This window comes from Diplotaxodon limnothrissa, linkage group LG9, assembly GCF_057381915.1.
Source record: "Diplotaxodon limnothrissa isolate DT_005_m linkage group LG9, D_limnothrissa_male_GT1.1, whole genome shotgun sequence".
Taxonomy (NCBI): Eukaryota; Metazoa; Chordata; class Actinopteri; order Cichliformes; family Cichlidae; genus Diplotaxodon; species Diplotaxodon limnothrissa.
This window is the reverse complement of record NC_140604.1, coordinates 17214143-17234968: the sequence shown is the minus strand read 5'-3', so window position 1 is coordinate 17234968 and position 20826 is coordinate 17214143. Positions and strand designations below refer to the sequence as shown.

The 20826-nt window shown below is 41.1% G+C and overlaps 1 protein-coding gene across 1 annotated transcript; it reads right to left on the bottom strand.

Annotated features, from left to right (window-relative positions):
• Positions 1–2441: 2441 nt before the first annotated feature.
• On the bottom strand, positions 2442–3471 carry LOC146625387 (uncharacterized). The gene is made up of 2 exons (XM_085362174.1): positions 2743–3471; positions 2442–2534 (listed from the first exon to the last, which is right to left on the bottom strand). Exons 1-2 carry the CDS (start codon positions 3469–3471, stop codon positions 2442–2444), a joined length of 822 nt encoding a protein of 273 aa, XP_085218300.1.
• Between the last annotated feature and the right edge of the window lie 17355 nt (positions 3472–20826).

Here is a 20826-nt window from a genome sequence, read left to right as displayed (position 1 = left end):
ATACTTTCTGCTATACAACTTGTAAACTAATACCAGCTTACGAGTGTATTCCCATTATTATAGTAATATTTTTTCGCCCATGCTCACTTTGAAGTCGACTCTGTGAAAGCCACTCTAATCTCCACTGATTTTTAGCAAAGCATGTTTTACTGTGAGAAATAGCTATGAAAAGGGGGATATAGAAAGCCTTTGAAGCTCCACTGACTAACACTTGGATTTAGACCTAAATAAAAAAAGTATGATTTATTTTTCTCTTTTAATCTTTTGCTTTCTGCCAGTCTGTCTTCACTTTGCAAAAGCTTTAAGTGGTGATTCTTTATCTAGTAGAAAGCCAGATGAATGTGGGACCAGACAACACATGTGAGCAAGAATGGGATTGCTGGGTGTCACGGTCCGCTGTGACAGACCGAGTGGAGAGTGCGTGGAGGACTCAGGTGCAGACACGAGTGATAAGGAAGTGAACTTAAACAAAAGCGAGCCTTTTATTGTGGCTGATGAATACAAAAGAAGCAAACCAGAATAAGGGCAGCACAAGAGCAATAACTAAACAGAAACCTAAACTGGGAATAAACTAAGGTAAGGCTATGACTTGGAATACAATAGACCGGGCATGGAAACACGGAGGGTGGGAACACAGACGACGCGACACAGACTGTACGAAACACAGAGACTAAATACACATGAGGGATGATCAGGGGAAGTGGATGCACACGGGGAACACAGGTGACACTGATAATCATAACAAGACACGGCAGGAGTGAACGTAACACTGATGGGAGATGGGCAAAGTAAAGCAGGAAGTACACAGAGGTTCAAACAGGAGGAGAGAGAGCACGGGGAGAACGCAGACATAACGGGCTGGGGAAAACATAGAATAAAGCACAAAGAGAGACGAGGGCTCATAAATACACAGAGGGGCACACAGGGGGTAAGAGTCACGAAGGGAAAACACATAAGGAACAACGTAACAGATCAACCCAGGAAGCATGGCCTAAATAAAGAACAAAATACAAAAATACATGAAAACTAAGAATACTGGGCCCACATGGCCCAGGACCATGACACCACCCCCCCCTAAAGGGCTGGCTCCCGACAGCCCAAACCCGAGAAACAAAACACAAGCGAAACAGAAAACACCCCACCCAGGGCGGGAGGCGGGGGACCAGGACGGAGGGAACAAAACGAACCAAAATCAAGGAGCACGAGAACAAAACTGAGTCCACAAATACACAAAAGAGTCCAGAACAGGAAGGCGAATGTCCAAAGAGGCCCGAAGGCCAACCCGAGAGGCGACAACACAAAAGTCCAGTCCAACCGTTCCGGAGGCCGGCCACGGGAAAGGTGGCCACGGTGACAGAACAGATCCGGAGGCCGACCGCGCGGAAGGCAGCGGCGGCGGCGGCGAAGGCGGAGCAGTTCAGGGGGCCGGCCGCGCGGAAGGCAGCGGCGGCGGCGAAGCAGTTCAGGGGGCCGGCCGCGCGGAAGGCAGCGGCGGCGGCGAAGCAGTTCAGGGGGCCGGCAGTGCGCAAGGCAGCGGCGGCGGCGAAGCAGTTCAGGGGGCCGGCAGTGCGCAAGGCAGCGGCGGCGGCGAAGCAGTTCAGGGGGCCGGCAGTGCGCAAGGCAGCGGCGGCTCCCCAGTGTCAGGCGTACTGGCCGAGGCCCGGTGGGCACAGGACCAGTCGAGGCGGGACCAGTCAAGGCGGGACCAGACGAAGCACAGGCTGAGGCGGGACCAGGCGAAGCACAGGCTGAGGCTGCAGCAGACGAAGACTCCGAGGCTGCGGCAGACGAAGACTCCGAGGCTGCGGCAGACGAAGCACGGGCTGGAGCTGCGGCTGACGAAGCACGGGCTGGAGCTGCGGCTGACGAAGCACGGGCTGGAGCTGGACTAGGAGGAGCAGAAGCAGAAGGTGGCTGGATGGGCTCCTCGGGCCCTCCAGCTGAGGTGGCATGGTGCTGGACGGGCGGCTCGGGCCCCCCAGCAGACGTGGCATGAGGCTGGTGCGGTTCTCCTGAACCCCCAGCTGACGAGGAAGGTTGCTGAACGGGCCCCTCGGACCCTCCAGCGGAGACAGGAGGCTGGACGGGCGGCTCGGGCCCCCCAGCAGACGTGGCATGAGGCTGGTGCGGTTCTCCTGAACCCCCAGCTGACGAGGAAGGTTGCTGAACGGGCCCCTCGGACCCTCCAGCGGAGACAGGAGGCTGGACGGGCGGCTCGGGCCCCCCAGCAGACGTGGCATGAGGCTGGTGCGGTTCTCCTGAACCCCCAGCTGACGAGGAAGGTTGCTGAACGGGCCCCTCGGACCCTCCAGCGGAGACAGGAGGCTGAACGGGCCCCTCGGACCCTCCAGCTGACGAGGCGTGAGGCTGAACAGGCCCCTCGGACCCTCCAGCGGAGATAGGCGGCCGGGGCAGAAAGCAGTCTGAGGCGGAGAGAAAGCTCACGCCATTCCTAGCAGGCTCAGAAGCAAACTGTACAGCCAACGTGTGAACCCCTTTCGCTGTCTCATGAACCTGGGCTTCATGTGGTACGACTATGAGAGCAACGCTAGAAAAAGTCCTGGATTCTACAGAGACAAGAACATGGTCTGTGGTTTCGTTGTGTGCTCCTTCAAAACAGTTACACACAGTTCTTTCAGCTCTGGAGCCCAATTCCGTTATAGTCTCCGGTCCCGGCAAATCAACACTCATCTCACTCTGCATCATAGAAGGGACGTGAGGCGCAAAAACGCAGTCACTCACCGGAGTTAGTGCGGTGCAACGGCGGCGCCGGCGCCGCCCCCTTCTGGTAGCTGGCGCGATGGGCGCTGATGCCACCACTGCAGAGGGTGGCGTAGCGGCAACATCCTCCTCTGCCCATATCCTCGCTAACGGCGAGGCAGGGGAAGCGAAGTCTGAGCGGGTTGGAGACGGCGAGCGGCTGGTAGGCGGTGCAGCAGGTGAGAGTTCCTCCTCTGGGATGAGCCAGGGTTTCCACCGGAGCTCGTCCTCCCGATAAGCCCGTAACACCTGCTGACGCTCATCGTCCCCGAAGTCTATGGCCTCCACCGCCTCCGTGTGCCGGTTAGTGCAGCATGACGGTGGCGGAAACGAGGAAGCCGATCCACGGTGAGGCGATGGCTGAGTGGAAGTGGGCCTCAGCGTTCCCCCTGTCGCAGCCTCTGGCTCATGAGGCAGCGGCGCCGACACCCGTTTACGGGGTGGAGGTGTGGGTGCTGAGGCGGCATCCAGGACCCTCTGGGCCAGCGCACGGGCACGAAGCTCCTCCTTCAGGGGGCCCAGGGAGTCAAATGCCTCGACGAGGCGGGGGAGCTGTCGCAACCGCGGCTCCCGCAACATAATGGCGTCCACGGCCGCCAATCCCGTGGAAACCACTCTCGGATCCGTGCATCCGATGATGCGATCCATAACGCGGCAGAGCCTGTTCAGCTCCTCTCCCACCTCCTCCGAAATGTCCGCTGAGTCCGACATGGTCGCGTCGTACTGTCACGGTCCGCTGTGACGGACCGAGTGGAGAGTGCGTGGAGGACTCAGGTGCAGACACGAGTGATAAGGAAGTGAACTTAAACAAAAGCGAGCCTTTTATTGTGGCTGATGAATACAAAAGAAGCAAACCAGAATAAGGGCAGCACAAGAGCAATAACTAAACAGAAACCTAAACTGGGAATAAACTAAGGTAAGGCTATGACTTGGAATACAATAGACCGGGCATGGAAACACGGAGGGTGGGAACACAGACGACGCGACACAGACTGTACGAAACACAGAGACTAAATACACATGAGGGATGATCAGGGGAAGTGGATGCACACAGGGAACACAGGTGACACTGATAATCATAACAAGGCACGGCAGGAGTGAACGTAACACTGATGGGAGATGGGCAAAGTAAAGCAGGAAGTACACAGAGGTTCAAACAGGAGGAGAGAGAGCACGGGGAGAACGCAGACATAACGGGCTGGGGAAAACATAGAATAAAGCACAAAGAGAGACGAGGGCTCATAAATACACAGAGGGGCACACAGGGGGTAAGAGTCACGAAGGGAAAACACATAAGGAACAACGTAACAGATCAACCCAGGAAGCATGGCCTAAATAAAGAACAAAATACAAAAATACATGAAAACTAAGAATACTGGGCCCACATGGCCCAGGACCATGACAGCTGGGCAGTTCAATATATTTCCCAGAAAAAGAGCAAGATATGTTTGTGGATTAAAACATCAAAATCCAGGTACAGCAAGACAAAAGTATAAAAGGAAGGCTTAGAAAACAAATATAAGAAATTATTTGACTTTAAGGAAAATCATACAATCCTTAAAGCTTCCTGACACTTTGTGAGGAGTTCTTTGGAAGTATTCAGGAGGGCTTTTCTCATAAAAACACAAAAAAGGCTGCATTTCACTGAGATATAATGTCTGTTTTTGTGCTCTGTGTCTTGTTTTGTGAGAGCGTACACTGGAACTGTGGTAATTGGGCCAGAGAGTCGATCAGCGTGAGGTTTTTTCTGTGGGGTGCCTGGTAAAGAGATCCCTACTAAAATATTCAGAAGAGAAGAGATCTTGGAAAGAATTATAAACTGACTGTAGCTTTTAGTTTGGAGTGCGAGTTAAAATACGAGTCATTTGGGGGGGTAAAAAATGTGGTGAAGACCAGCTGGCTCACTGGAAGGAAGCTGTGGTGGTTTTTGGCAGCTCACAGGTGTGGATGATGAAATCTACCCACACAGGTGTGTTTTAACTCGCACAGTTATTATAGCATACTGGCAAATTAGAGCTCTTTACGGGACTGTGTGGGCTCCCACCAGTGACGTCGTTAGGCCTATTTTAGGGGTGCTTAAGCCTCCCTAAAATATTCTTAAGCCCCCTAAATAATTTGGTGTTTATTTATTTATTTATTTTATTTATTCAATTTTTTTTTGCAATTGGATCCCCCATAGCTGTTGGTCTCAGAGCAAAGCTCTACAAGTTCTCAGCAGTCTATGCACTACTGATGTTTCTGTCTGTAACCGAAGGACTCCACAAATTCCTGCAGAAAGAGACTTTAGACCTGGCAGAAGCTTTTATCTGCAAACAAGCTGTGTGTGAGACACTTAAGGGCAAACACTCAGATGCATTTGCTACAGAGCTGTATGAGAAAACCAAGGCCCTGTGTAACACCCACAGTATCCCTGAACCAGGTGCCAAGACAAGGCACAAGCAGAGGAAAATGGAGGATTTTGTCCTGGAGGCAACTGTGGGTTCACGCACTGAATTGAACAACTCAGACACATTGAAAAGAGAGTTACTTTTCCCTTGTGTGGATCGGATGGTTGGCGAGCTTGATCAAAGATTTTGCAGTGTAGACGCAGGGCTGCTAAAAGGCATCCAGGCATGCAGTCCTAAATCTGAGAACTTCTTGAGTGAACCACACTTGAATGAACTTGCAAAGCACTATAGACTTGACCTGAAAAAAGAGGAGGTTCTGGTGGCCAGAAACTTTCTTACCCGGAAAACAGAGGCTGGATGTCCACCCAAAAATATGTTGTCTGTGTACAACCTCCTCGATTCAGACATGTTTCCCTCTCTGAAGGCAACCATCCAAGTTGCCCTAACAGTGCCTGTCAGCAGCTGCTCGTGCGAAAGGTCCTTTAGTGCACTGCGTCGGCTGCACTGCGTCGGCTGCACTCCTGGCTGCGTCAAACAATGGGTCAGAAAAGACTTCACGGTCTTGCAGTCATGTCTATTGAAAAAGACATGAAAAAGCATCTGAGTCACAACAGAGTGATTGACCGATTTGCCACTCTTAATCAGAATCAGAATCAGAAAGGGGTTTATTGCCAAATGTTGAGCAGGTTTACAACATTAGGAAATTGCTGCGGTGCTTCAGTGCAAACATAGTGTCATAAATAGCACTTAAATAGACGTCACTTAAATAGACATCATTCTTTGATGCTTCCACCCACCAAGTAACTGGCAATTGAAGCCATAAAAATGATGTATTTTTTTATTTTCAGTTTTTTTCTTGTTATTGATGCAGCAAACACATTTCTTCTGTTTTCTTGTTGTACTGTATTATAAAACAGACTGAAATAAAACAATAGATCTATTGGTGGCCTAGGATGTTTAATCTGTCCAAAAAAGTAGGAAAACAATTTCTCAGTCTTGTTTTCTGTTTGTGAAATTTTGTGCTCATTCACTACGTTCGTTCATATCGTGTGCATCTCTTGGGGGCTAAGCCCCCCCTGTCCTTAAAACCTAGTGACGTCCCTGGCTCCCACAGACTGACTGACTGACATCTTTCCTATATTCTTTCTTCTTTTCAGATCTGTATAAACACCTTATGTAACAATAGACCATATAAAAGACACCCTAATGTGAAAACGCATGCAGACCTGTACCTTCTATCTCTGTGGGCGGCATAAAAAAAAGTTTTTATTTTTTCTCATATCTTGTCATTGGTGTACTGAACATCTTTTAAAAATAAGTTTCTAATTAGGTAGATCAAAAACAGGGTCAAATGCTGGGCAGCACCACAGGAAGCCTGGTATAAAACATGCAGAGAGCCAAACTAAACTGCTCTGCACTTATATGCCACTTTGATCATTTTTTCTGAGTTCTGAATAGGTGATGGAGACTAAAAATACAGAAGTGATGGTTAACCATAACAACCCAGTATTAAGACTATAATATACTGTTCAAGTCAGGTAAATTAAAAGACACAGTTCAGTTTTCTCCTTTTGTGCATTCCTATGTATGACTTCAAAATTACACCGTTCAAAATAACTAAAGAAGACTTAGAATACATATATATATATATATATATATATATATATATATATATATATATATATATATATAACAGTCATGCTATCTATACTAATATGGACTGGGTAATGACTTAGGAATGAACGGATGTCACATCACTTGATGGAGATGAAAATGATCGACTTACAAAATGTTGAATTCAAAGACACCCTGAAAATCGAAGCGAAAAAAATGATAAGGCAGTCCATTTTAATGAAAATTCACTGCAACAACTTAAAATGGTACTAACTGACACAATTTTTTAGCCTTGGAAAATTAACTAAAATAAAATCAAAATATAGAGTAACATGATTAGTATAAGTATCTGTTAGGTAAAAATAAAAATGAATAATAGGTACTTACCTGATGAAACTTTGATCCTTCTGTGAGTATGCTCCTGCATATTCACGTGTCATGTGTACTAGAACGGGCGGATCAATCCAGCTACTGATATCCGATCAATAATTTGTTTCTATCCTCTAAGTTCAGCATGTAGCCCCCGAATTGTGTTAAGTAAATTACTTTTTAGGAAATGAAAACATATGTGTGCTAATTTATATATGGAAGAGAATTAGGGCCACTGAAAAAAAAAATCTGACTTTAAAGTCAGAATTCTGAGAAAAAAGTCAGAATTCTGACTTTAATCTCAGAATTCTGGAAAAAAAAATATTTTTTTTCCCCAGTGGCCCTAATCCTCTTCCATATTTATATCCTATTGCACATTTAAACAACAGAAGTTGAACCAAAGTGCTCTACAAACAGGCACAAACATTCCTATTATCAAAGAACCCTGTTTTAAAAATACAGAAAAAGCTGAAAGGTGTGTTTTTTTGTGATAAGCAATTATTGTGGAAATTAAAAAAAAAAATCACAGTTATAAAATTTGCTTATGTAGGGAAGAGCAATATCTGATTTTAACTACCACTTAATAAGTTAAAAGTATCGGTAAAAGTATTGGGCATGGCCCTGTATTTATTTGGTATCTGATCGATATCAAAATTTTGCAGTATTGTGCACCACTCACATGTGTATTGCGCAGGTAGAAGCATCCGTCACTGTTATTCTGACACATCATCTACTCAGCTTTGCTCTCCTTGAAAATATAGTTGAAATTGCTAAAAATATTTTGCAGTAGTTTCAGTTTGAAAACACTTATGTGGAGGCTGGAGGAGATTAAAGGATGCAGGTCTGTAATTGTGGTTCAAAATATGAGATTTTTTTCAGTTGAAAAAATTTACAAAATGGATTAACTGCATGCAAACTGACTTGCAATAATGAGCTGTTAGTTAGTCTGAGAAACCTGTTAAAATGAACAAGGCCAAACCAGGATCTTGTTCATTTTTACAGTCTGATCAGACTCCCTCTGGTCAGTATGATTATTTTTTATGCTGCTTACAGCAAATAAAACAAATATGCCCATTGTCTTTGTTTTTCCCCTGTTCCATCTTATATTTACTAGCAAATACATAGTTCACACTCACATCAAACATAAAATTATTTTTCCATTGTTGTTGAAATCTAACATGAAATCTAACATGGGATGTTTTTCTACTTTATGTAGATTAGAAGCAATTTTCACATTTTATTTTTAAATGTCTGCCATTTTTAACTGCATTAATAGATTACAGTACATAGTCTTATGTTATATGATTTCGTCACATTAAATTGAATCAAGGGAATATTTAAGCTTAAGCTAACTCTAATAACCAACTCCTGTGTGGACTGTAGGCATAAAAAAAAATCATCATATTTATACGTTTTTCCTTTGATAATTTTATTGGGAGCACTGGGCTTTAACACACAAATGAGCTTAGCTCAGCAGACTGACGAGGCAGATTACAGATGCTGAAGAAAACAGAAAAAAGGCATCTGTGATTTATAGCTGTGGTCTCAACAAGGCCAGGCACGGAGTGAAGTTGTTTACTACATGCCACCCTCTCCAGATCTAATTCTCTGTCACTCATATAGAGTTCATGCAGGTTCGGGTGTGTTGGGGATGCTCGCTCTGCAAAAGAATTTGCATTTTAACCAGTAATTTAATCTTGCATTGAATTCGAAAATCTTAAGGGAGGAATGCCTTTGATAAAGTGGAAGTGGTCTCTCACTCTCACACTCAGCAGCATCCCGCACACCAAGCCACGTAGTTATGACAGGCTCCATTTTTCATAATTCTGCCGTTTGATTACAACTGCATGATGATTGATGACGCCCACTCGTTGACTTTAACGCATCATGCTGGGTCTTGAGGTGGTATGGCAGGTTGTCATGGGGAAGTGGGAAAAATCTGAGTAAGTCGCTCTAGTATGGTGGTGAATAACAAGTTATTTAATTATTTATGTGTTTATATCAGATTTTTTTTAAGTTGTATAAAACATTTTTTTTATTACTACTCGCACTTTGAAAATAAAATGGTTATGGATTTTTGACCAGAATACATATAAAAATGTATATATAAGCACCCATTGAGGTGTCTTCCAGGCATATATTGGCTCAAGAGTTTGCAGTTTGTCTTGTAATTGGAAGGTTGCTGGTTCGAGCCGGGGCTTGGGCAGTCTCTGTCGTTGTGTTCTTGGGCAAGACACTTCAGCCGTTGCCTACTGGTGGTGGTCACAGGGCCCGGTGGCGCCAGTGTCTGGCAGCCTCGCCTCTGTCAGTGTGCCCCAGGGTGGCTGTGGCTACAATGTAGCTGCCATCACCAGTGTGTGAATGTGTGTGTGAATGGGTGGATGACTGAATGTAGTGTAAAGTGCTTTGGGGTCCTTAAGGACTAAGTAAAGCGCTATACAAATACAGGCCATTTACCATATATTTTCCTGTACAAAGTACATAGATAACTCCTGACTAGTTTTAAGTAGCCTATTGCAGAGACTGCTTTGATGGCCTGTTAGTTCATTAAACAGCACATCTTTTGTGTCAGATAATTGCACAAGAAATGCTTCAAAAAGACTCAAATGCAAGCACAAGGTCCAGATCAGTCACTTGTGAAACAGCTACCTGTTATAGCCACCGTCCACCTGCAACCTTTGCACCTTAATACAAAACCACATCAACATACTCTTCACATGGATGATCTGATATCCTCGTGTTGGTGTTGTTCCCAGACCATCATGAAAATGTTGTCCCAGGTTCAACATTGCAAGTGACCAATCACATTGTTGTGACGTTATTCTTTTGCGCGCCAAGCCATTCGTGCATTTATGAAATTCCAATGTTGCAAGGACAATATCAGTTCTGCTTACTGTTTATTAAAGGGTTACGGTTAGGGTTAGGGTCAGGGTCCGTTGATCGGCGGACAGAGGCGGTTTCACGCAGCTTTAGTACAGTTTTTTGTTTTACGGCGGTTTTTCCCGAAGTCGCAAAAGTATGACGTCACAACATTCTGATTGGTCACTTGCAATGTTGATCCTGGAACAACATTTAGTATGATGATCTGGGAACAACACCAACACGACGATATCAGATCAACCCCCTTCAAATACAAGTCCAGAGAACTGAGTCATGGAAACAGCCTCAAGTGGTGACTTGCAGAACTGCAGTTTTATTCATATTTTCCTATTTATACATATACCCTTTATTTAGATTTCAATTTGGAAATAAGAGGAACTTCACACGCTTATACTGTATTATACTATAACTTATTTTTGCAAGCTGTTCCTTAACTACATTCATTTCATCTCTGGATTTTGTCCATCAAAGCCCTGTTATCAAAAGTCACAGACTGTTCCTTTTTGGTAGCACTTTTTTCTTGCTGATCTGAACCTCTTTTTTAGGGGGAGAGTACAGACTGGTGCACGTCTGGGCGAAAATATATGCCTGGAAGCTTGCTTTTAAATAATTTTCATTTTATCCCACAGGAAAGAAAGTGTTTGACAGGCACACAGAAGGAAGAAAAGCAGAGGCAGGTATAAATTATCTTATATTTGGGGAGACAAAAGGTAAACTCTCATTTTAAGAAAAAAATATGTGTAGTCACAACAGGCTTCTATTAAATTTATGGGTGCCCATATTTTCAGTATTGGTGCTGCTTTGCTTCAAATCTGACAAATAAAGCCAGGCTTGCTGTCTCAGTTAATATTTTTAAAAAAGTCATCGCTGAATTTCATTTTAGAAATTGCCATTGTGGACCTCTCTGTTTTTTTATTAGTTAGAATAGTAATTGAGGCAGAAAATAAATCAAGATGTCTGATTGTAAATGGGAAAAAGTAATAATAGTGTAAGTAAATTCAGTGGTGTCTAAGGGTGTAATCATGAGTCAGAGGTTTTGGTGTGTGACAAAATAAAAATTACAGCTGAGTGTTAGACTTTTTTGGAGAAGCCCTTTTATTAGCTGTCTTGGTAACTGTTTTATGTTTGTGTGTCAGTTTTGGATTTGGAAGTCGGGTAAAAATACTGGCAATTGTCAGTGCTGCTCTTCAGCCTCCTAGCAGCACCTGTGGTAAAACTTCACAATCCCATGTCACCTTACTCTTAAGTTATTGCATTAACAAGATTTTCAGAAAAGTTGACCTCCAACCTTCGACCTTTAGGTTACTAATTTGAATTTGTCTAATAGTTTTACTAGATACACCTACAGTATCATTTTGAAGTTCCAATGTCACCTTCTTCTCATATCATATTCACAAACTTAGATGTCCACGCTACCAACCTGTCCACCAAGTGGCATGACGACAGTACCCCAGCAGTTGTTTTCAGCAGGGGGGTAAAAACCGGGCTGTGTCGCTCCCTGTGGTGCCTTTACCAAAATTAAACTTAAGTAAAGGAGCTAAGTCCAAAATTCAAGGTTTAGACCTGAAAATTAAAATGCCACATTTCCATTAATAATAAGTGGTTGCGCTCATCATATGGGAATGTTACATTTTTGCTTTTCTGCATTGTTTCTCCTCAGTGAAATGTTTTGTACTGTGTTGAAGATTTCCATAACAATTGTGTTATGTTGTGATGTTAAACAAAAGTTTTTTCCCCATATGAAGATATACAAAAAAAAAAAACTTTTCTATTTTCAAGATGATGCATAGGTTTTATGTTTACCAAATCCAAGTAATCCAAACATCTAGGCTCTCATGAGGTTCGAGTCTGGTAATGATCTTCGTAACTATTCCTTTATCACACAGTCTGACTTGCTCTGAGGGAAGTCTCTCCAGGGTGTACCCTGCCTCCACCCTGTGACAGGTAAGCACCTCCCCCACCAGCAACCCTCATTTGGAAACATGGAAGAAAATGAATGATAGACCTAACTTGGTCAGGAATCCCTTTCTGGTCATAATATCCAACAACCATTACCCAGTTAACTGTTATCTTTTAACAGGAGAAAGAACAAAACTTTACAATGAACTTTACTTTGGTGCGGCAGATGTGACACTTACATTATTCAAACCAGAATAGAAGTCTGAGACCTGTCTAGGGATTTTTTTTAGTACTCATTTTACCTTAATAAACATTTTTCTTTTCACTTGCACTTTGTCTAGGTTTAGTCACTAAAAGTGTTTCAGTAGATCTAATAAAAAAAGTGTTTTGAATACACTTTCACAAAAATGAATGCATTTTTAGCAGAAGACTTGTGCATCCTTGGCTACCACTGTTGTACGTCCCATGACCGTGCGGTTTATTTCAGAAGCTGAGATACTCCTATTGACGGCATTCAACCATCCTGCATAATAAGAAATTACCCTAAAGACATACCCATGTGGGATCCCACAGCTCCTGACCAAGCATCATTATGTGAGCATTCACACTGACGACGGAGAAAGATGGCAAAAAATGTTACTGCTCCTGCGTTGATGTTCAACTTGCTCTGCTGTACTTTTTCAGCTGCTCTCAGCTCGTGATTTCTTAGTTCTAACCACTTCCTTCCAGTCTTTCAGATATTCATATTTTCACTGAAATAGCAGAATTATTTCTGCAGAATGTTACAATCTGTGGCCGCTGCACCCATACTTTTTACTACTGCTTGTTTTCAGTGCTGCACACTTAATCTTCTTTTTTGAATACTCACTACTAATGAAAGAAATACTGCTTTCAAAATGATGCAAGTTTATTACAAAGATATGGCATATGAATGCTGTATAGCTGGTTATAAAGAATTGCATTCTCATAGCACTTCAACCTTTCCTCTACAGAAAGGTAGAGACCATGACCATGCAGAGAAATATCAGCCTCAACAGTGTTCAGTCTCCCTGTCTGTGCTTATCAACTTACCCTTTTCCCATTTCCACCTTATCAAAAATAATTATCTCTATTCTTGGTGCCTCTCGCACTCTGATTTTTTATTTTTTTAAAATCCAACTATAACCTGTTATCGCATGTTGACTTGCACACAGGATTTATGTCATTTGTCACCTTCCTAACATGCAACCCGCTATAGTTTATTTCTCAACCTCTCCACACCTTCGTGATCCCCGTCTCCTTTTTTGTGCTCTCCTGGGTACTTGAAAGATACTGCGGGAGGTTTGCTGCAGTTTAAGGCTAAGAAGCAGAAGGGAGTCATCTTGTGGCCTCCACATGACCTGCTTCTGCTGGATAAAAAGCCACCGCTGGCCTTTTGATCTAATGTAACAGGCAGAGAGTAAAAATGATGGTTTTACTGTCACCCTGTGTGCAATTTATTTTTCTTGTTTGCTCAGACCTTTGACATATGCATAGAAATGGCAAATCAGCTGCAGGACAAATAATTATAATACAAGATCAAAGAGGAAACATCTCAAATTGAAACACCTATAAAAACCTGTGATGATGTGTTAGAGATTTGGTTTTCGCCTTGATAAATACACTGAAGGACGCCGGGCCCTTATGACACTGTGGCTGTGTCCCAATTAAGAGACCACATGCTTGAAGTACGCATTTTGAGTGCGATTACGTCACCGCCACGTGACGACGGCTGTCCCAATTCGAAGTGTACTCCAAATTTCCCCAAATATCACGTGTGGTCCGGTGCACGCTTCGTGGTCCCATATATCCCACAATTCATAGCGCGGCGGTGGGTGTGGATAATTTTGCTGCAAAATACGGCAGAAGGGAGCGGCCGAAGAGCGAACTGTCAACAGTAAATACTGAATAGGATGTCACTTATTTATGTGCGAATGTTTAATGATGAAGAACATTAAAACATTACTGTTGGCCACATGTCGGCAAAGTTATGTGACATTACAGGGAGTGCAGAATTATTAGGCAAATGAGTATTTTGTCCACATCATCCTCTTCATGCATGTTGTCTTACTCCAAGCTGTATAGGCTCGAAAGCCTACTACCAATTAAGCATATTAGGTGATGTGCATTTCTGTAATGAGAAGGGGTGTGGTCTAATGACATCAACACCCTATATCAGGTGTGCATAATTATTAGGCAACGTCCTTTCCTTTGGCAAAATGGGTCAAAAAAGGACTTGACAGGCTCAGAAAAGTCAAAAATAGTGAGATATCTTGCAGAGGGATGCAGCAGTCTCAAAATTGCAAAGCTTCTGAAGCGTGATCATCGAACAATCAAGCGTTTCATTCAAAATAGTCAACAGGGTCGCAAGAAGCGTGTGGAAAAACCAAGGCGCAAAATAACTGCCCATGAACTGAGAAAAGTCAAGCGTGCAGCTGCCAAGATGCCACTTGCCACCAGTTTGGCCATATTTCAGAGCTGCAACATCACTGGAGTGCCCAAAAGCACAAGGTGTGCAATACTCAGAGACATGGCCAAGGTAAGAAAGGCTGAAAGACGACCACCACTGAACAAGACACACGAGCTGAAACGTCAAGACTGGGCCAAGAAATATCTCAAGACTGGTTTTTCTAAGGTTTTATGGACTGATGAAATGAGAGTGAGTCTTGATGGGCCAGATGGATGGGCCCGTGGCTGGATTGGTAAAGGGCAGAGAGCTCCAGTCCGACTCAGACGCCAGCAAGGTGGAGGTGGAGTACTGGTTTGGGCTGGTATCATCAAAGATGAGCTTGTGGGGCCTTTTCGGGTTGAGGATGGAGTCAAGCTCAACTCCCAGTCCTACTGCCAGTTTCTGGAAGACACCTTCTTCAAGCAGTGGTACAGGAAGAAGTCTGCATCCTTCAAGAAAAACATGATTTTCATGCAGGACAATGCTCCATCACACGCGTCCAAGTACTCCACAGCGTGGCTGGCAAGAAAGGGTATAAAAGAAGAAAAACTAATGACATGGCCACCTTGTTCACCTGATCTGAACCCCATTGAGAACCTGTGGTCCATCATCAAATGTGAGATTTACAAGGAGGGAAAACAGTACACCTCTCTGAACAGTGTCTGGGAGGCTGTGGTTGCTGCTGCACGCAATGTTGATGGTGAACAGATCAAAACACTGACAGAATCCATGGATGGCAGGCTTTTGAGTGTCATTGCAAAGAAAGGTGGCTATATTGGTCGCTTATTTGTTTTGTTTTGTTTTTGAATGTCAGAAATGTATATTTGTGAATGTGGAGATGTTATATTGGTTTCACTGGTAAAAATAAATAATTGAAATGGGTATATATTTGTTTTTTGTTAAGTTGCCTAATAATTATGCACAGTAATAGTCACCTGCACACACAGATATCCCCCTAAAATAGCTAAAACTAAAAACAAACTAAAAACTACTTCCAAAAACATTCAGCTTTGATATTAATGAGTTTTTTGGGTTCATTGAGAAGATGGTTGTTGTTCAATAATAAAATTATTCCTCAAAAATACAACTTGCCTGATAATTCTGCACTCCCTGTAGTAATGTGTGTACTTTCAGCGTTAACTTGGTTTTAGAGCCTCTACTTCAAAATATATATATATAGTTGATCTTAATCTTACAGAGAATGTGATGATTTTATGGATAATTAAAGTCAGTCATATATCCACAAACACAACAAGCTGAAAGTCAGTGATGCTGCTCGGTTTGTAGTCCTGAATATCACACAAGCAGGATTCACTGCACTGTTAATGTTAGCTATGTTATATTGCTGCCTCTGTTCGGTGGTGTCGAGCCAAACAGACTTTAAAGTGTGTTTGAACGAGCTGACGGTTCACTCGTTAAGCTGTAAGAAAGATGCTTTAATCACAGGAGTCGCACATGTGTCCACTGAACCATCTGGGAACTCTTCTTGTGTAGCACTCGTAATAACACAAACACTAAATCCTCCGTCTCTTGTGCTGTTTTGTAGCAGTGTGTACACCTGAGACTGTCACCTGTCTGTCCTGCACTCTCTCTCTGTTTCTTACTCTCTGATTGTGGAATAAAAGTATGAACATGTATTTAGAAGTTACACTTGTGTTTGAATCCTGCAGCTTATCACACATTTGATTTCAAGTTACATATAAGTTATATATATATATATATATATATATATATATATATATATATATATATATATATATATATATATATATATATTATGGAATGCCCTTTAGGAAAATATTATATATATATTCCAACCAAAGTCTGAATATATAGTATGATCTTTTGAATATATAGAATGAAACTTGAAAATGTAGAATGAAACTTGAATATATAGAATGAAGCTTGAATATATAGAATGATCTTTTGAAAATATAGAATGAAGCTTGAATATATAGAATGAAACTTGAATATATAGAATGATCTTTTGAAAATATAGAATGAAGCTTGAATATATAGAATGATCTTTTGAATATATAGAATGAAACTTGAATATATAGAATGATCTTTTGAAAATATAGAATGAAACTTGAATATATAGAATGATCTTTTGAAAATATAGAATGAAGCTTGAATATATAGAATGATCTTTTGAATATATAGAATGAAGCTTGAATATATAGAATGATCTTTTGAATATATAGAATGAAACTTGAATATATATAATGATCTTTTGAAAATATAGAATGAAACTTGAATATATAGAATGATCTTTTGAAAATATAGAATGAAACTTGAATATATAGAATGATCTTTTGAAAATATAGAATGAAGCTTGAATATATAGAATGAAACTTGAATATATAGAATGATCTTTTGAATATATAGAATGATCTTTTGAATATATAGAATGATCTTTTGAATATATAGAATGAAGCTTGAATATATAGAATGATCTTTTGAAAATATAGAATGAAGCTTGAATATATAGAATGAAAATTGAATATATAGAATGATCTTTTGAAAATATAGAATGAAGCTTGAATATATAGAATGAAACTTGAATATATAGAATGAAACTTGAATATATAGAATGATCTTTTGAATATATAGAATGATCTTTTGAATATATAGAATGAAGCTTGAATATATAGAATGATCTTTTGAAAATATAGAATGAAACTTGAATATATAGAATGATCTTTTGAAAATATAGAATGAAGCTTGAATATATAGAATGAAAATTGAATATATAGAATGATCTTTTGAATATATAGAATGAAACTTGAATATATAGAATGATCTTTTGAAAATATAGAATGAAGCTTGAATATATAGAATGAAACTTGAATATATAGAATGATCTTTTGAATATATAGAATGATCTTTTGAATATATAGAATGATCTTTTGAATATATAGAATGAAACTTGAATATATAGAATGATCTTTTGAAAATATAGAATGAAGCTTGAATATATAGAATGAAACTTGAATACAGTGGGGCAAAAAAGTATTTAGTCAGCCACCGATTGTGCAAGTTCCCCCACTTAAAATGATGACAGAGGTCAGTAATTTGCACCAGAGGTACACTTCAACTGTGAGAGACCGAATGTGAAAAAAAAATCCATGAATTCACATGGTAGGATTTGTAAAGAATTTATTCGTAAATCAGGGTGGAAAATAAGTATTTGGTCACCTCAAACAAGGAAGATCTCTGGCTCTCACAGACCTGTAACGTCTTCTGGAAGAAGCTTTTCTGTCCCCCACTCGTTACCTGTATGAATGGCACCTGTTTGAACTCATCATCTGTATAAAAGACACCTGTCCACAGCCTCAAACAGTCAGACTCCAAACTCCGCCATGGCCAAGACCAAAGAGCTTTCGAAGGACACCAGGAAAAGTATTGTAGACCTGCACCAGACTGGGAAGAGTGAATCTACAATAGGCAAGCAGCTTGGTGTGAAAAAATCAACTGTGGGAGCAATCATCAGAAAATGGAAGACATACAAGACCACTGATAATCTCCCTCTATCTGGGGCTCCACGCAAGATCTCATCCCGTGGGGTCAAAATGATCATGAGAACGGTGAGCAAAGATCCCAGAACCACACGGGGGGACCTGGTGAATGACCTGCAGAGAGCTGGGACCAAAGTAACAAAGGTCACCATCAGTAACACACTACAACGGCAGGGAATCAAATCCCGCAGTGCCAGACGTGTTCCGCTGCTGAAGCCAGTGCATGTCCAGGCCCGTCTGAAGTTTGCCAGAGAGCACATGGATGATACAGCAGAGGATTGGGAGAATGTCATGTGGTCAGATGAAACCAAAGTAGAACTTTTTGGTATAAACTCAACTCGTCATGTTTGGAGGAAGAAGAATACTGAGTTGCATCCCAAGAACACCATACCTACTGTGAAGCATGGGGGTGGAAACATCATGCTATGGGGCTGTTTTTCTGCCAAGGGGACAGGACGACTGATCCGTGTTAAGGACAGAATGAATGGGGCCATGTATCGTGAGATTTTGAGCCAAAACCTCCTTCCATCAGTGAGAACTTTGAAGATGAAACGAGGCTGGGTCTTCCAACATGACAATGATCCAAAACACACCGCCCGGGCAACAAAGGAGTGGCTCCGTAAGAAGCATTTGAAAGTCCTGGAGTGGCCTAGCCAGTCTCCAGACCTCAACCCCATAGAAAATCTGTGGCGGGAGTTGAAAGTCCGTGTTGCTCGGCGACAGCCCCAAAACATCACTGCTCTCGAGAAGATCTGCATGGAGGAATGGGCCAAAATACCAGCTACTGTGTGTGCAAACCTGGTAAAGACCTATAGTAAACGTTTGACCTCTGTTATTGCCAACAAAGGTTATGTTACAAAGTATTGAGTTGTATTTTTGTTATTGACCAAATACTTATTTTCCACCCTGATTTACGGATAAATTCTTTACAAATCCTACCATGTGGATTCATGGATTTTTTTTTCACATTCTGTCTCTCACAGTTGAAGTGTACCTCTGGTGCAAATTACTGACCTCTGTCATCATTTTAGGTGGGGGAACTTGCACAATCGGTGGCTGACTAAATACTTTTTTGCCCCACTGTATATAGAATGTATGAACCTCATTTTTAGAGATGATGTGTTTCTGAATTCTCTGCCTTTACAAAATGGCATCAGCTGAACTATTTCAGTACTTTTTAGAGCTTGACAACTGTTTTGCGACAGCTGTTCAAATTGCAAATGGTAGAAATAATTTGAATTTATACTACATCACCTTGAAGAACACGTTTTCATTATTGCAACATTTCTAGTGCTCATGAATAATGTTCAACAAAATGTTTCTGGGAGAAGATTATGCACACTTCTTGAGGGAATTTATCAATCACTGATGGAGATGTCAACTGAGCTAACACTTCGAGCAGAAGCTGAAGCACATGTTATGGGCTCATTATATCATTCTACATCTCAAAGAGGAAGGTCAAGGTAAGTGATAAAAATGGAAACAAATTCATTCATAATGTGTATGGCACTTGAAAGAGTCAAGAGATGGCAAACAAGATAATGAATGCAAGAAATAAGAAAGAAGTTAACATATTTCTTCTTTTGTTTCTAACTCTTTTAGGTACAACATACCAGCTACTGAGCTGACTGATATGCGAGACTTGGGGTTTAGTTGGATGGCCATATCTCAAATGTTGTCAGTAAATGTTCGAACACTGTACAACCACAGGATACAACTAGTGGACTATGGAAATTTGCAATTTGAACAGCTGTCGCAAAACAGTTGTCAAGCTCTAAAAAGTACTGAAATTGTTCAGCTGATGCCATTTTGTAAAGGCAGAGAATTCAGAAACACATCATCTCTAAAAATGAGGTTCATACATTCTATATATTCAAGTTTCATTCTATATATTCAAGTTTCATTCTATATATTCAAAAGATCATTCTATATATTCAAGTTTCATTCTATATATTCAAGTTTCATTCTATATATTCAAGTTTCATTCTATATATTCAGAAGATCATTCTATATATTCAAGTTTCATTCTATATATTCAAAAGATCATTCTATATATTCAAGTTTCATTCTATATATTCAAAAGATCATTCTATATATTCAAGTTTCATTCTATATATTCAAAAGATCATTCTATATATTCAAGTTTCATTCTATATATTCAAAAGATCATTCTATATATTCAAGTTTCATTCTATATATTCAAGTTTCATTCTATATATTCAAGTTTCATTCTATATATTCAGAAGATCATTCTATATATTCAAGTTTCATTCTATATATTCAAAAGATCATTCTATATATTCAAGTTTCATTCTATATATTCAAAAGATCATTCTATATATTCAAAAGATCATTCTATATATTCAAGTTTCATTCTATATATTCAAAAGATCATTCTATATATTCAAGTTTCATTCTATATATTCAAAAGATCATTCTATATATTCAAGTTTCATTCTATATATTCAAGTTTCATTCTATATCAGAATCAGAATCAGAAACTTTATTGTCATTGTCATGAGAACAACGAAATTAAGAATGGTCCCCGATCATTGCATCATCCCTAGCAATATCAAAATATAAATAAAACAATAAAATTCAATAAATAAAATAGATAGAATACTTAAAATACTAATAAGATATAACAGTAAAACATTCACATACATTCCCACACACATGCTTCAGACCGTGCATAGATTAACACAAGAGTGGCGTGATGGACATTTTTTTGTAGTATTCAGATGTGTTATTGCAGTTGGATAACAGCTGTGTTTGAGTCTATTAGTCCTTGCTCTGATTGCCCTGTACCGTCTGCCTGAGGGCAACAGTTCGAACAGGGAGTGGCCAGGATGTGAGGTGTCTTTTATGATGTTTTGGGCCTTTTTAAAACAGTGGGCGTTGTGTAGAACTTCCAGTGTGGGGAGAGGGCAGC